The sequence below is a fragment of the Ixodes scapularis genome, unplaced genomic scaffold (genome assembly GCF_016920785.2).
Source record: "Ixodes scapularis isolate PalLabHiFi unplaced genomic scaffold, ASM1692078v2 PGA_scaffold12__126_contigs__length_90152505, whole genome shotgun sequence".
In the NCBI taxonomy this organism is placed as follows: Eukaryota; Metazoa; Arthropoda; class Arachnida; order Ixodida; family Ixodidae; genus Ixodes; species Ixodes scapularis.
Window position 1 is genome coordinate 42,322,646 of NW_024609838.1, and position 15,789 is coordinate 42,338,434.

Consider the following 15,789-nt stretch of genomic DNA (forward strand, 5'->3'; position numbering starts at 1 on the left):
AGATTTCCGAGTCCACATAGCTAACTGAGCTGCCTCTACATGCCAGCAGATTTTCTGAGCATGCTCGTGTAAAGTGGTGAAGTTCACCCTATTACCTATGTCATTTAGACCATTTGAGGATCGCTTCACATGCCACCTGAAATCTCAGTTGCACGGCAGTGAGCCTCACCAGACTGCAGGCTTTTCAGCTGGGATTTGAATCCACCAACTGGGTACTCTCAGGCGAGGTTGTCGAAACGGGGGGCTTGATGTTTACACTAATACCAGCTCTGTGGCAGGCACATAGAAGATATCCAGAACGGACAACTAGAATTTCTAAATGCAAAATAAAGCTTACCCTGCACTGCAGTGAGGTTCGAGCCACTCGACCGTAGATCCAGCAGGGAGGCCAGCAGGAGCTTGGGCCTGTTAGAGAAGAGCACCACACAAGCTGTCAGACGAAAAGATGACACTGGAACGCATCGCACAGAAAAGCTTGCTACTACTGTAATATCTCGGGAGATGCCAACTCCCGAAAGGTAGCCCACCCCTAGGTTTGACACGATTTGTTATTTCTTCAAAAACACCGAAAGATAGCCCACTTCCAGTAGTTGCAGGGCCTTGGCCAATGGTGACCTCAACAAAAATGGTGTTACTAAACCATGGCAGGAGATAAGCTAATATTGCTGACTGGGAAGGACAGTCGTGTATGGTCCATCTTCCCTTCCGACAATCAAAAGTTTCGCGGGTCACAAACTCTAAAACTAGCATTTTTCAACTTTTTTTTATGGCAGACCGAAAGTTAGCCCACTCCTTATTTTCATCCCATTTGCTATCGATTGCAGGTGGGCTACCTCTCGGGATATTACGGTAACGCTAAATATCTAGAAAATGAATGCATAAAACAAATGAGGCAAAAAAGAGACAAGTACAAGCTTCCTTCCAGTTACCTGTCCTTACTCCTAAATGTTCCTCGCTTTCATTTACCAGAGCTCAACACCAAAACGCTTGTAGAAATCTGCCGACGCTAAATCTGGGGTTACTCGTCAGTACAGATGCCTTTGGGCAGCTGTGCGTCGTTACCCATAGGCCCCGAAAAGTGTTACCGATTTACATTTCCCCTGACTTTATTTTTTTCTTTTATTACGGCCTTTAGACAAACATATTAACAACATTCTACCGCATTTTGGGTTGAAAACGCAATCATTGCTCACAGTCATCGAATAGCAAGTGTCAGGAGAGCACTACTTTCAGCAATGTTCGATGAATGCCCCTTTGAAAAACCCACCCCCCCGCAATAATGCCCAAGGGCGATACAGTTTTCCTCGTCAATGTACGTAAATAGCTAGAAGTTTCATTTACTTTTGGAAGGCTGTCGGTGTTCCACAGTCAAAATTAACAATGCCACAGCCCACACCAGGTAGTTTCTGAAAGGATGAGAACGGCAGGGCACCTCTTTCGGACGCCCAGACCCCGGCACGCGCTCGACGTCTCGCCCGTGCACTGGCCGCGCGTGCACACTCAAAACTCAAAAGACGCCAAAGGGTTAGCGAAGGTGGGGAGCTCGCAATGGATGCCGGACAACTCGACGACCTCCCTGCCGTTCACGTCTTGTCAGTGACCAAAGTCCCAAGAGGGATCTCGGGCGAGCCGAACCTTGTGTTCCTGTAGAATGGTCAGGCACTGTTCCAGGCACATGACGGTGGCACAAGAGGTCGCCTTCAGCACCAGCATGTCCTGGAGTGCACGGAAACGAGAGGGCACATGGCTGTAGACCCTCAAGTTGCGTTCGTATAACGTACGATGGCATGTCCTAATGCAAGTCGATGTGCAAGGAGACGTGTGAAGTGGACTCCCCCAACTATCTTTCGTGCTGAAAGTTCTAATAAAAAACAAAATCCACAAAAATACTTTGTTTATCACAAAATAATTTTTTTTCCACCCCCCAAAACAATTAATAGATTTTTTAGATTTATTTTGAGTATTGTGACATTTTTATTACGAGTCGACATGCCGAAATATTAGAAACACGTTTCAGAATCGGCCCTGACCCCAAAATGAGTTTCACAATGATAATCATGTGCAAAACTTGTTGTCGGGGAAACTTATTCTGTGATAAACATCTGCAATCCAAGCACTTAAAAAATAACCTATTTTTGGGAGTTCAGCGTCCCTAAAAGCGAGTCGAACAAAAGCTTTTGGGAGTTAAGTGTCCCTTCAAGTTTTATATGCTCCTGTAGCTTGAAGAAGGGGGGTGGGGGGGGGGGTGCAAACAAATATACAACTTTTACTTTTAGAACCCTTTGAGGGGAAAATAAAAATATTACCTTTTTCTTTTAGAAAACGTGGAAACATCGGGCTGTATTCAATGTTTCCCATTCCCATCTCTCCAATATTGAGGATGGCAAATTTGTGTGAAATTCCCAAATGTCTCTCTCCAGGACTCGTTGCACTCTTACTTTACGGTCATCGCCCCCCCCCCCCCCCCCCCCCCCCCCCCCCCCTTGAAGGTCCTCGGTACTTCTAGTGTCTTCGGCGGCGTGCGTCCTAAACCAAAACTACTCGGCCCTTCTGGCTATAGCCCCGGGAACTACGACCACACTCCATTTCCGTTGAGTCCGACCGCGGCCGACGCCATGATGCGACGGAGCCGATCGAGCAGCGCCAAAAACGCATCGTGACTGCGCTCGTCGTCTCTGCGCGTTTGCCATCACTAATTGAACCAATCACATGCAGTGAATACGGCGTGATCGAAGCACATTTGGCACCGCTTCGTTGGCTCCGTCAGACCAGTATAGTTTGTGCAGCATCTCCCATGCTGCTGGCTACTGTTCAATTTTCGGAAACAATTCACGATTAAAGAAAATGTTTCACAGTGAAGCTTCACAGCAAACATTCGACTGGACGGACAATTTCTTTAGGCTCCTCGAAAGCTTCTCGTACATGGTCTAACTTCGACATGGGCTCAGGCTAACACTTTCTCGCACCTGAACATTTTTTCTGAACAAGAGACGGCGGCGCTCGGTAACGTAATCGTAAATGGTGTGCCCGGACGTTTCCCACGGAAAAAGCAAATTACACTTACCCGGTCGTAAAACTTGTAGCCCGATCCATGGCTTGGAAGGCTCTGGTCTCGAGTCAAGACAAAAAAAGAATAAGAAAGTTTCTCTCTATCGGCTAAGTAGGTCAAACACGACGGACAAAAATGCAACCAAACACTGCGTTAGGACTTTTTCCCGAGACATATCTCAGAATGATGTTTGGGCAAATTTTAAGCAGGAAAAAAGGTCACGCATGATAGTGATTTTGGGTTTTCGAGGACGCTTACGCAGATAGGCCAAGTTTGTGCCGCACAAAGATGACTTCAGGAGCCACAATATTGCCCCTTTTTAACCCCTTAACTAGAAAGCACCTTTAGGCGTGCCTCAATTTTGACCTATGAACGAAAAAAGTACTCGTTTAAATGCGTGCCAACTTTTTACGGAGGCTGTTGGCGCTGCCATCTATCAAACACTATGCCAAACATGTTCAGATTGATTTGCATTTGCTGGCCGGCGACATAACTGAATTATGGTGGAAAACATCTCTCTTCTTGTTCTCGTCCTGGGTCACGGATGCTTGGAAGTGGCGCAAAGCGTTGCTTGAGTAAAATGACGACAATGACTCGAACAATAAGTACATCATGCTTAGTGAGAGCGAAACCTCGTCACTTGATGATCACAATGACGAAAAAAGACTAGGACAAAGTGCCGACGGCGAGCATATCGGCCTTCTTTAAGATGCCATAGCAAGGCAGCGAAGCCTTGAGAGCAGGCTTTCCTTTCCGAGGAAAGCGTGCTCAATGCAGAAAGCAACATGGTATTTATTTTTTCATGCATGTAAAAAAACAAAATAAAGTTTTTAGTGTAAACATTTTAAAAATATTTTGTGTGTGGAATTTTTTTTTTTTTTTTAAACATAATAATGCCTAAAAATACATCATGACACTAAAGAAAAAAAGTTTCACCGAACTCCCCAAAAAACACTTCTCTTTAAGTGCCGAAATAAGACACGTCACAAAGATCTTCCATCGAAAAACAAAAAAAAAATTAAGTGCAGTATTTTTGTTTTGAGACCGATCTGAGCAGCTCTGAAACATGCTTCTATTCTAGGGTTGACATCTAAAAACAAAAGATTGTTCCGGAATCAATCCTAAATCAAAATGAGCCTCGCAACATAAATACTGCGCTAAAATTTTTTTATCAGAGAAAGTTCATTTTATCCCGGAACCTAGAAAAAAAAATGTTTGTTGAGAGTTCAGTAACGCATTAAAAAACACTGAACCTAGGAAAACAATTTTTTTTTTTTCCCCTACCTGGTTAGGACAGGCATTTCTCAAAACAAATTTTCGTAAAAAAAAAAAAAAAGAAGTTATTTTGCTTACGATAAAACTTTCTCAATTTGCGGGTGAAACCGAAATTGAATCTCTACGGGAGGATGATGATAGCGTTTGTACACAAGTACTGTACGCTTCGAGTGTCCAGTGAACTCAGAGTGCAAATCATATTGGTACAAACGCTATCATGATCATGCCACTAAAGTACAACTTCGGTTTCGCCCGCAAATCGAAAAATTCATATTATACCAAAAACATAGGGCAAAAAATTTTTTTTTTCGATTAACTTTTTTTTTTTTTTTTAGATACGCCTGTCCTAATTAGGTAGAAAAAAAATTTTTGTTTTCCTAGGTTCAGTGTTTTTTTAAGGTCACTGATCGTCTGCAATTACCGAGGAACATTGGCGAAGGCGCGAAAACTGCTATTTCGCAAGATTAGGGAGGTGGAAGAAACATGCCAACAAACCTCGATGGATCGCGCCAGGCAGTGGTACATCCTTCCGGCCCGTGCCAGGATCTCGCGCACCGAGGTGAAGGCCTCTGCCGGTGTCGTGGTGGCCTCTGTCGGAGCGCCCACCGCCGTAGTGTACCACACTGTCTGTGAAACGGGCGCGCTGGCCGAGCCACCCTGGTGGCCCTGCCCAGTGCCGGCCCCTTTCTCCGAGGACACCGCCCCTTCGTGGGGACCCCGGATCTCCCGTGGCAGCAACGGAGGGTTTTTCTGCGACCGAGCGTCCATGGTTGTTCGCACTATAAACAGATGCGAGTACGGCCTCTGGGCGCCACGATCTTGCTGCTGGTGTGGGTAGATCGTGGAGGTGGGAAGCTTCTGGAGGCAACACCATGCCCCCAGAAGTGAAGCCAGAAGTGTGGAGGGAAATGCCCCCAACAATGAACAAGGCCAAGAGACACCATTGGACGAAAAGGAGAGCCGACTTGGCGCCAACAGCTGTTTTGGTTGTCCTCAGGCGTGCCCTCGGGCGACCAAAACAGTCGATGAGCCAGCTCTTCTTTTCGTCCCATAGCGTCACCTCCAGTGGCGTCGCGTCGCCTCCGGAAGCTTCATACCTCCGTGAGGTAGGTCGTTCAAAAGTCGAGCATTGCCGAGGCGTACCCACGGTTTTCAGACTAGCGCCCCAAAAAAAGTGTTTTGCACCCCGGTGGCCAGACAAGCTCTTGAAGCGTGGCCGCTTATAAACGTCTACAAAGCCACTCTATGCGATGGCTCTGGGTGCCAGAGTAACACAACTGACCTGTGCTATCGTTTTGGTGTGATCCTCCGCAACCTTGCGTAGCCGGTTGATCCAGAACTGCCGCTCCTTTGCGTCGTGACCTCAAAAAAGCAAATCAAAGGCCACGGTAAAAGGCTCGGCCGCCATCTCCCGCAGACGGTTGTGCGATTTCTTGCGGTGCCTTCGTGCGAATGTGAGCCGGGCAGAAATGCCCAGAGATACTGGGTTAACATACAAGCATCGCAAAGAAGGGAATTACGGTGGATGGTTAGACTGTACCATGTCACTCGGCATCAAGTCTTATAAGTAAAGTCTGGATGCTATAAAACTTGTTTCTGAACAAGTTTCATAGCATTCGGAACACATGCCTGGAGCTCGAAATGGGCCCGAACACTGAGCTTGAAATGGGACGCTCTACAAATGTCTGCATGTGGTGTTCCAGCAAATCTTCATTTACCTGTTGGCATCTTGAACATTGCACAACCCCCCAAACGCGGTCGCGATGTTTTAAAAGGAGCAGTTTCGCGGCGACCTTACTTCAGTGGAGACGGACTTTGACCTTACACTCGGCGGTTATATTCCAGGATATGGGGCGTTCGCTGACCTCTCAATTCCTGAATGAGTTACTGCTTATGTCTCTCCAACTTTTTTTTTTTTTTTTCTTTTTGTCAGAACAATTTTTTTTTGTAAGCAAAACAAAGTTGCATTTTGTAATCTCCACCGTTTTCCTTTCGCACGCATGTACGACTTTGGGGTCGCGAAAATCGCGGAGGAAGTGCGTAAACAAAAGGAAGTGCCTTTCCCTCCTTCATTTTACTTTGTCAAGGACGTCCCCCAAATGTAAGGTCCGCGGCCGCGTCTTTCGGGTAGAATGATTGTTCGCGGATCGAGGAGTCTGCGTTGGGGTATTTGTAGAGATAAGTGATCACTCTGTTTTGTTTTTTTTGGAAATCCATATTTGCCCAAAAAGTGGGGTGGGTGATGACTCGGGATATCACGGTAAGTTTAAAACATACGAAGAACTCAGTGCATCAAATAAAAAGAACTATAAATATTTTTCAGTCTATTGTTTTCTGTCTGTGCTTACTTTTACCAACATGCTCCTACGCAAATTTTGAACCTTGTATTTTTTTTTCTTCGGCCGTTGCACGTTGCAGGCTTATTGCCTTGTGTAACTGTCTTCACAAAACAAAATTTAAAGAAAACTTTCCACGGCAACTTTTTTGCATTGACACAGCACGATTTGAAAATAACTACAATTTATATGTCAACCTTGGGCGAGCAATTTTCTCTCGCAATACATTGCCACCAGGGAGAAGGGGGGGGGGAGGCACAACGGCGAATGCGTTTTGGTTCTCCTGCAAGAACGACAATCACTTCCCGCAGCACTTGGATAGAAAATGGGGTACCGTCGTGATTCCCACACGATTAACCAGCAACCCCCGCACTTCCCCGTGCCCAATTGTTCGGCAGTGTCATGAGTTGCGTAGCGAGTACTACAACAGTGTGAAAGTAAGGCATCTTTAATATTTTGGTACCTCTCACAGGACATGGGACACAAGCCCTCAACGCGGGACAGTCCCCCGAGCTGTGGGACGGGTGGTCACCCTAAGCAACATTGCTTCGCTCCGACACGGACTGCGCTTGCACTTCCGGAGGGCGAAAAACAGTTTTCTGCGATTTCAGATAGGGCTTCGGATAACTTGCAACAATGCTTTTGAGATCCAAGAAGGCTTAAGCATCATTATTATAAAGCATAGTTTGTTTGGTGCCTCTATCTATAGCATACCTGCCAAGTTTGGAGAAATCAAATCTGGGAAAATTTCTAAGCGGGGGCATTTTTTTAAAAAGAAGCATTGACAACAAATTTACGGAAAGACAACTTCAAGGGGCGATGCAACAATTTTTGTACTTTGCGCAAATACCGCTTAAAACTGATCCCTGACGTTAATGACCAATGAAACATGCGTTCGTTTTTCACCCCACGCCCAATAGAAGTTCCAGAAAAAAATTAAAGAAAAACGAGCACCGTTCACCTCCTCAACTCGCAGCCAGAACAAGCAACCACGTGATCTGGAGCCGATTATATGCCGCCAATGTTGATCATAGCCACGCGCTGGGGTTGGCAAAGCACAGGACACACGCTGAGTTTTAGACATTTTTATGGCTCCGCTATTGTCGTCGTTGCAGCGATTGGACACGGGCCACTACCCGAATGCATGTCGAGGTATCAATTGTCACGAGCCCAGATCGAATGCGTACGCAGTCTTCGCGTCCACTGTGTGAGCAGCATTTGAATATCGTCACAGCTCGGATCGCAAAGCTCGATGACGCATTCCCGGGGACCGTACTGTTGCCATTGTCCTCCGTCATCAAATTTCGCGAAGGAGCAAAAGGCGGCTTTGGAAGGAGAGACTGAAAGAAAAGCTCCGCTTTCATCCTTTGAATTCCGCCGCGACGAAGACGCTTCTTGGTCAGTGGTGTTGCGTTTGAGTATTCTTGGGTCCCACTAGTGCCAGGAAGCTGGCATAAAGTAAGAAATATTCCTACCCAATGTCGTTGCACAGCCCCTTTTCATTGCATTTATATTGCACTGTTCATGCTAGCGAGATACAGATGGGCCTCACTATCATTGCAGCCGTCTGGTGCGACAGCGAGAACTCCTTGTTTACAGTCAAACCTGCTTATAACAAACAGCAGGAAACCCTACGATCAGTTCGATGCAGCAAGTAGTTCGATATAGCAAAAAAACATTTACAACGAACCTCCACGAAGAGTTCATTGTAAGGCGAGAGCTTCTCTTTCTTTCTCATCTCTTCACTTCCGCCTTGTAACAATGTGCTGTAATTTTTTTTTTTTTTTTTTCTGTGCATGCATGCAGAGTGTATTTTTTAGCTTTCTCCCCTTCTGAATCGCTTCTCTTCGCTCAATTTTGTTCGCAACTTGAGCTTTTGGAATTTCCTTTCTTTCCTACTTCTTTTTTTGGGGGAAGGTACAGGCCAGAAAACGTTGTATGCACGTTTTTGGAAACCTTCCTAAGGGGGGGAAAGTTCGATATAGCCAATATGTTGTTTGTTATAAAACATGCTTTTTACGTGCAATGATTACTAATTACTAATTATTTTTACAACTATTTAAATTTTCTGTGAGTTCGACATCGACAATAATTTGCTGCATGTGGGTTCGTTTTTAACGGGTTTCACTGTTTCTCTGTAATTGCGGGCAGGACAAAGGGGGTTCATTTGCGTCATTCGGGAGATTTTTCAGTCAATCTTTAAACCGTACAAACTGGTCAAAATTCGGGAGACTCCCAGGTCACAAGGGAGACTTGGCGGGTATGCTATAGTCAGATACAACATAAGAAAGACACTGTGAGGGGGAAAAGGGAGCAAACTAGGAAGGTTGAAGAGGAGAGACCTCCTTTCCACAACAGCTTTTTTCGTGCGAGCCCTTTTCCCTTTTGTACTGTCTTTCTTATGTTGTATCTGACTATAGTTGGTACTAGGTAGGTATGTTTTATAATGGCTTAATTCACTATGACCTACGTAAGGACAGAGTGCCCCGTTATTTTCCGTAGGTTACGGCCGAGCAACTCACCTCTCAGTTTGTAAACTTCTCCACAGGCGGCGCTCACGGTAAACATTTGCCCGTCCTCGTCGCTGGGCGAAATCACTGCGCCCTGCAAGGCAAGGGATGCTACATTACCTAATGTGCCGTGCAATGTGTATCTGGCTGTCGTAGGTAGAGAAGGCGCCCTGTTTTGCCGTATTAAAACCCTAGTACGGTTGTGTGCTGCGATTCAGATAACGATGCCTTGGCTCCTACACTCTGTGCAACATTCACGGGCTAACACAGCTTCCACGGCAATCCGAGAAAAAGTAGGTAACAAGAAATAGAAAAGAAAGAAGAACAGACAAGAAGACATCCTTCCTGCCTCTTTTATTTTTCTTCACTCGTTAAAACAAGAATAAAAAAAGAAAAAGAAAAAAACAGTGCGAAGTACAGACTTGACTGTCAACAAATAAAAATACATTTTTTTCTCCATTTTTTGCAATACATTACTAGCTAGTTCAACTTCATATGTCACTGTAGTTCCTAAACCGTGTCAGCATTGCAAAGTAGAAAGAGGGAAAGGTGGTGGAGCCCCTTCACCACCTCTTCCATCAGCAACGCCACGAAAACTATGCGAGCCTTGCCATCCAACAATATACGGAAAAGTTTTACTCCTTGGCTCTTGCGAGATTCCTTTGTGGAGAAAACAATGTTTGCCGGTGGGAGGCAGCCCTTAGACTGGGCTGCTTTTAGAGGTGAACACTTCAAACTGTGAGCTGCCAACGGTCAATTTACAAACCAGCGCGTCCGAGCGAGCTGCTTCCAGGAAAAGATAGTCCCAGGATCTTGACAACAGTGACAAAGATGATAAGACGTGCGGGCGAGGAGTCCACAGTTATATGCTGCTCCATAGAAAAACCAAAACGGGGAAAACTGTGCGAACGAGCCAAAATGACGAACACGACGACTGCTTCTATGAAATGTAGTGCTGCAAATAGTATTCGCTTTGGTCTTGATGTAGCTCAAGGCTTTGGGAACACTTCCATACGTTCGATGTCGAGCCATGCGGGGTTTAAAATGCAACCTACGAAGCCAATCATCATCAAATGATGGGCACTCTGCAGTCGGCGACAGGTTAAAAATGAAGTAAATGCTGCGCTTTTAGTGCGAGCCATCTGCCACACTTTTTCGCATGCACAGCCAAAGCCTGGCAATAAGTGTGTGCTGAAGGTGGACTGAAGGCGGCTACTGTATTCTCAGGTTGTCACCACATCTAAAAAAAATAACGTCTGCAAAAAAGAACAAATAAATTACTGAAATCCGCACTTACGGCAAGGTGAACAGCCCCACGTGGTCTCCCTTTTTTTAATTCGTCCAACTGAAAAACAAAACAAACAAAATTTTTTCCCACCGTTTAAACACACTAATAGAGAAAGGAATGGAAGGAAATACGTACCATGTAATACTCAAACATTCCTATGTCGGGGTTGAGCACAAACCACCGGTACTGCCATCCTTTAACTACATTTGTGTACTTGAACAGTTGCCCTTCCAAGGGCTGCCTGTAAACAAGGCAGAGCGTTGATTGCCAAGTGCAAGATAACGAAACAATCCCAAGACAACAAAGCTCATAACAAGGCAGAACATTGATTACGCAACCGCAAGATAACAAATCATCCCAGAAAGATATCATACCTCATCTTGTTTTCTTCCTGGGCATCTAGTTCCTGCGAAGAACCCATCGTCGCCTCGTTAACACAGGGACAAATCACTTTTAACATCACTTTACATCATCAATGAATCAAACAAGCGGGTCAAAAAGAAAACTAAAGGAAGAATCGCGCTTATCAAACCCGTCATTTTTTTTTATTTTTTAAGTTTCATTTTGGAGGTTTAGTGAATATCACTATGCACTATAAGTCGCAAATCACTCACTCAAATGTATTACCTCGCGGAATAAATGGAGTGGGTGTGTTAGATGAGTTAGTCAAATGCTAGCTGCGATTGTCGGGAAAGACACCTTTCTTTCTTTTTTTTCTAAATGCAGTCGTAAATAAAAAAAAAATATATTTTAAATGAGCATTGTTGTCTTCCCTTCGAGACAATTTCTGCAAACGAATCAAGCTAGATTTTAATATATAGAGGCAAAACATGACGTAACTAAAGAAGCGTTCCGGCACGGTATCAGGTTAGGTCGCGGCCGCTGTTATGGATAAGGTGAGATCTGGAGTCTATACTTGGGTCCCGACGGGCAGTGCTTTACCTTAGCTTTGATCATGACTGACAATAGTTGGATTTTCTCTTCTTCCGTTAACCCAGCGACATTATCAACGATTGAGGACAGATTTGAATCACCTACTTCTTCGTCCGCCATGATCGTTTCTTTTGAACGACGTGCGCTCGCAGCGCCTTCGGTGGGAAATTCGCCTGTGGTTCGACAAAAACCGAAACAGAAACTCTATTTATTATTTTTTGTACTATTTAAGCTAAAAAAAAGAAAAAAAATCAAGCAAAATTTTATAAAAACTATGCAACTCTTAAATCCAAAATTTTATTTTGGCTTTAAGAGTGGCATAGTTTCCCGAACGAAGCTGCAGTAGCTGACGTAGCAGACGGCGAATTTACCATATTTTTTTACTGTTTCGTCAGCGAGCTAATTTCTACAACTTAGATAAAAAAAATGAAAGCCGTTTACAACTTTTTGTAACACCGGATTAGAGCGCAGCTCTTGAGGAGGAGAATGGAAGGGTACCGACGCCAAGGGTGACTCCCTGCGCTAACGTGACCTCAGGGGGTAACCGTCATGACCCTCGTGAGGGTAACCATCGTGACCCTCATGAGGGTAACCCTCGTGGGGGTAACCGTAGTAACCCTTGTGATGGTAACTCTCATGACCCTCGTGACCCTCGTGAGAGTAACTTTCGTAACCCTCAAAAGGGTTACGAGCAATTACGCCTACGGGGCGTACGGGGCCTACAGCGACGGCGACGGCGACGTTGACACTAACAGCGACGCCGCTCAAGCCGGAAACGGGCGCCTAAGAGCTGCGCTCTAAAAAATGAATTAGCCGTTTACAACTCCCTGTAATGCCGAATTAGAGTGCAGCTCTTGAGGAGGAGGAGGGAAGAGTACTGAGGGGAGTGTATAGACGCTTTCAGGCAGCTGTGCATGGGCGCCACCATAACCGACCTTCAGTTTTTGTTCCCTCTTATTCCGTTCGCTCCAATTCATAATTACCACAGAAGGACAGGTTATCGACATCTTAGGTGTCACTGTGTCCTTCTCCCCAGCATAGGCCCTTGTGGAGACTCGACAACGCCCGCTTCAGTGTCTCGGCATCTCAGTAAGACGAGAGAAGGTCGGCTATAGCGGCTCAATCTGGCGCGCGCTGAAAGCGTCTATATCCCTCCTCCTCACCTCCTCATCCTGTTAGCTACTGCTCCCTTCGAGCGTCGACGGCGTCGCCGTCAGCATAACCGTCAGGTCACGCCGACGCTCAAGCCGGAAACGGGCGCCCAAAAGCTGTGCTCTAAAAGAAAATTTTGTAATGTAATGCCTGTAGAGATGCTCCCAAGGCTGTTTCAGGTGAGCTTGTTTATCAGTTAAGTCCGGTAGTAGAATTCTGCACTTCATTTTGCGCATTTCCCTAGAAGTACAGAGAATTTCAAAGAAAAGAGAACCATGTTTTTCGGCCCGGCTAAATAAACCATGCACCGCAGAAAGATCAAACTTCGTGAGAATGTGAAGCTAGCAGTTGGGATAAAAGGTGCAAAAGCTTGAGAACATGACGTTACCTGGATCAAACAAAAATTGAGAAAGACGAAACCTCTCTATGAAGCCCAGCGTTCCCAAAACAAGAAATTATATTGTGAACGCTTGTGAGAAGTTGCCCATGACATTTTTTTGTTTTGATGAAATTAGGCTTAGGTGGACGTCAGTTCATAGGGTTCACAGAGAAAGTTAGTCTTTCCCAATTATATTTCGATATAGGTAACATCATGTTCTCAAACTTCCACGTTCTATTCCAACCGCCATAGTAGTTATAGGTAGGCTGTATAATTTCCGGCGCTTATTTATGTAAAAAATCGACGAATGCTTTTCAGTGTTTATTTATTTCCAAAATGGCAGTGCATTTCGGTGAATTGTCTTGTGCAGACGCTTAAAACGGCTTTTATCGACGGAGAAAATCGTGAATAGAAACAAACGATCAAGACGAGAAACGGTTCCATTTTCATTTTTACATCTGATACATCATATTCTTCACACTTCATTACTCTAGTATATGCGTGCATACATTCCAAAGCTCGCGTCTGTCATTCCCACCGGCTCCTTCCTGTTGACTGTGCACAATTTCGAGAGCGCGCGCTCTACAGTTGTGCATGGCACGTGAAGTCCCTAAATGTCCAAAGAGACTTCGGACAGTACTGGCCAGCCTGGCGAATGCAGCTTCCGGACGCGTTTCTACCCACACAATATGAAAGATGCTTCAAATCCCCCTACTAGGGTCCACAGAGAAGGAGGGCAACCTTCAATGGGCAATCCACAAAAGAGCACAATGAGGACAAACTTTTGGGGACATAAACTGATGATAATGAGCATTGACAGAAAAAACACATATCGATTACTAAGAGACCTTAGAAACCTAAACGACGACAATAAAGAAAAAATATGAACGAGTTTGAGGAACGTTTACACACTACGTTTTTGGTGAAAAAAAACTGCTGCTCGTACGAAAATATCCAAAACCCGGTGTTTTCTGGTTTCAACCAATTTTTTCTTTTCAACACCGGTGGATGTTTACCAGTCGTCTTCGGTTAAAACCGGAAAGTATATAGCCTAGTTACAGGTAAAGAAAAGTTTTCGAGGGAAAGGAGATCAGGAGAAGAGGAAGCAGACGGAATGCTGGAGAGGAGAGGAGGAAACCTCCTCCTATCTTCAGCATTTTGTCTCTTCCTCCTCCCCAGCCAGAAAACTATTCTTAACCTGTCACTGACTATATAGTGTCACATTCTTACGGAGTTTGAGCTATCTAGCTGCAATGCATGGTTTATCTAGTCAGGCCAAAAAAAACACTGTTCTCCTTTCTCGAGAACACCCTGTATTTCCTTTGAGCGCAGGAACCTAGCTTGTACGTGGGTGAGAAAAAAAAGTAAAATTGCACCCCCCCCACCCCCTTTGTTTCCGCAGACATAGAGAAATATTTCCAAAAATCTTACTTAAAGAATTATTATTATTATTATCAGTTGCATTGCCATATGGCTGGATAGCTTTCTTTCTTGACTGGTTTGAGAATCAAACCGTCCCTTCTCGTACGGAATTCAGAAGCCGTAGTCGAAGAAGCTATTATTTCCGTCTCGTGCCCGTTTTCAGTGTTGATGAAGTGGAGCGCAAGTTTGTCTGCTACTTGCGCAGGCGGAATAACGTTGGCAGGCGGTTGCGGTGGCGTCAGGACGACGGGCTCTGATTTGTTTTGATTGGATATAAATAGTGGGTAGACCCCGAGGCAGCTAGCATTGAGGTCTACCCACTCCTTCCAATCGGAGCCAATCAGAGCTCAACTGTCTGATGTCATTACAACCCCTGCGCAACAAGCAGACAAACTTGTGCTCCGCATATACTCTGCCCCACAATGCATCCTGTATTGAGATTCATGAGGAAGTCAAAGGTTCGTTCAAAATCCGACCTTACAAAAGCAGCATGCCAAAAACACCACAATCTTGTTCAGTCTTTGTTGTGTACAACATTCCACTGACATGTGGTAGATGTCATATGGGACAGACCGCGTCCTAGCGTAAATGACTGCCTCACCGAACATGGATCGATCCCTGAAATCAACGGTGGGGGGTTATCTTCCCCTACACTGCAGCTGTTGTTTGTGTTCACCATACCATCTTTTCAGGGCACAACGTTTATTGATAGATATAAAGAGAAGACAAATGCTGCGTTATCCAGCCTTCTGTACTTGGGGCAGTCGGACAAAAAACCTTATTTTTGAAAAGGTGCTTGTGTAATATAATTGTCCTGCTTGGCACTCTTCTTACAAGTGCATGTGTTGACAGATATTTAAGAATAAAAGCATTGACATTTTTTAATGCATATATTCCCGCAAACCAAACTTGGCCAAGGAGAAGCGAAGGGGAGAGTTTTAAGCAGGTAAATTAACCGCGTAAATTCTATGCACCTGAAAAAAGTCTGGAAGTCTAGTGACTAAAACAGTATTTTTTTGCCTCCCATCTAATGCATTCACCCTGATAAAATGTTGCAACTTACAAATTTATTTGTTTTATTTTTCCAACAGAGACCACAAATCAAATTGTATTAAAGGGCAACTCCACTCAATTCCGAAAATTTTAGGATAATGAGTGATTTCACATTAAAAAACACTAATAAAAGGCACTACGTCATTTTCTTTGCAAAAAATCCGATATTGTAAAATCTTACTTTAAAGATGAGCAGAAATCAAAACCGAAAGTTTGGCTACATCGGGCAACACAAGCCTCAGGCCGTCACGTGATTCTTTATGCAATGACGGGCGGGATGGGGGCGTGCCGGTGGGCCACTGTTGGGGCGGGCGTGTGCCAGGCGCAAGTGTCGTCTGCATCGCACTCTTCACCACGTTTTGGTGTCTACGACATTCAACGACGTCTGCACA

The 15,789-nt window shown here is 44.9% G+C and overlaps 1 protein-coding gene across 2 annotated transcripts in view; it reads right to left on the minus strand.

The window, feature by feature from the left end:
- Window positions 1-11,568, minus strand: part of LOC8023654 (oxysterol-binding protein-related protein 11) — a 32,116-nt gene extending 20,548 nt beyond the window's left edge. The window contains exons 1-10 of one of the 2 annotated variants that reach the window (XM_029981357.3): window positions 11,497-11,568; window positions 10,833-10,864; window positions 10,594-10,699; window positions 10,468-10,515; window positions 9,183-9,264; window positions 5,607-5,686; window positions 4,820-5,074; window positions 3,065-3,106; window positions 1,636-1,716; window positions 338-405 (exon numbers count right to left, since the gene is read on the minus strand). In XM_029981357.3, coding sequence (XP_029837217.2) covers window positions 338-405; window positions 1,636-1,716; window positions 3,065-3,106; window positions 4,820-5,074; window positions 5,607-5,686; window positions 9,183-9,264; window positions 10,468-10,515; window positions 10,594-10,699; window positions 10,833-10,864; window positions 11,497-11,511 — 809 coding nt within the window. In that variant the 5' untranslated portion in view covers window positions 11,512-11,568. Of the gene's footprint in view, window positions 1-337; window positions 406-1,635; window positions 1,717-3,064; window positions 3,107-4,819; window positions 5,075-5,606; window positions 5,687-9,182; window positions 9,265-10,467; window positions 10,516-10,593; window positions 10,700-10,832; window positions 10,865-11,400 lie in introns of both variants that reach the window. The other variant, XM_029981356.3, reaches the window with a different exon arrangement.
- Between the last annotated feature and the right edge of the window lie 4,221 nt (window positions 11,569-15,789).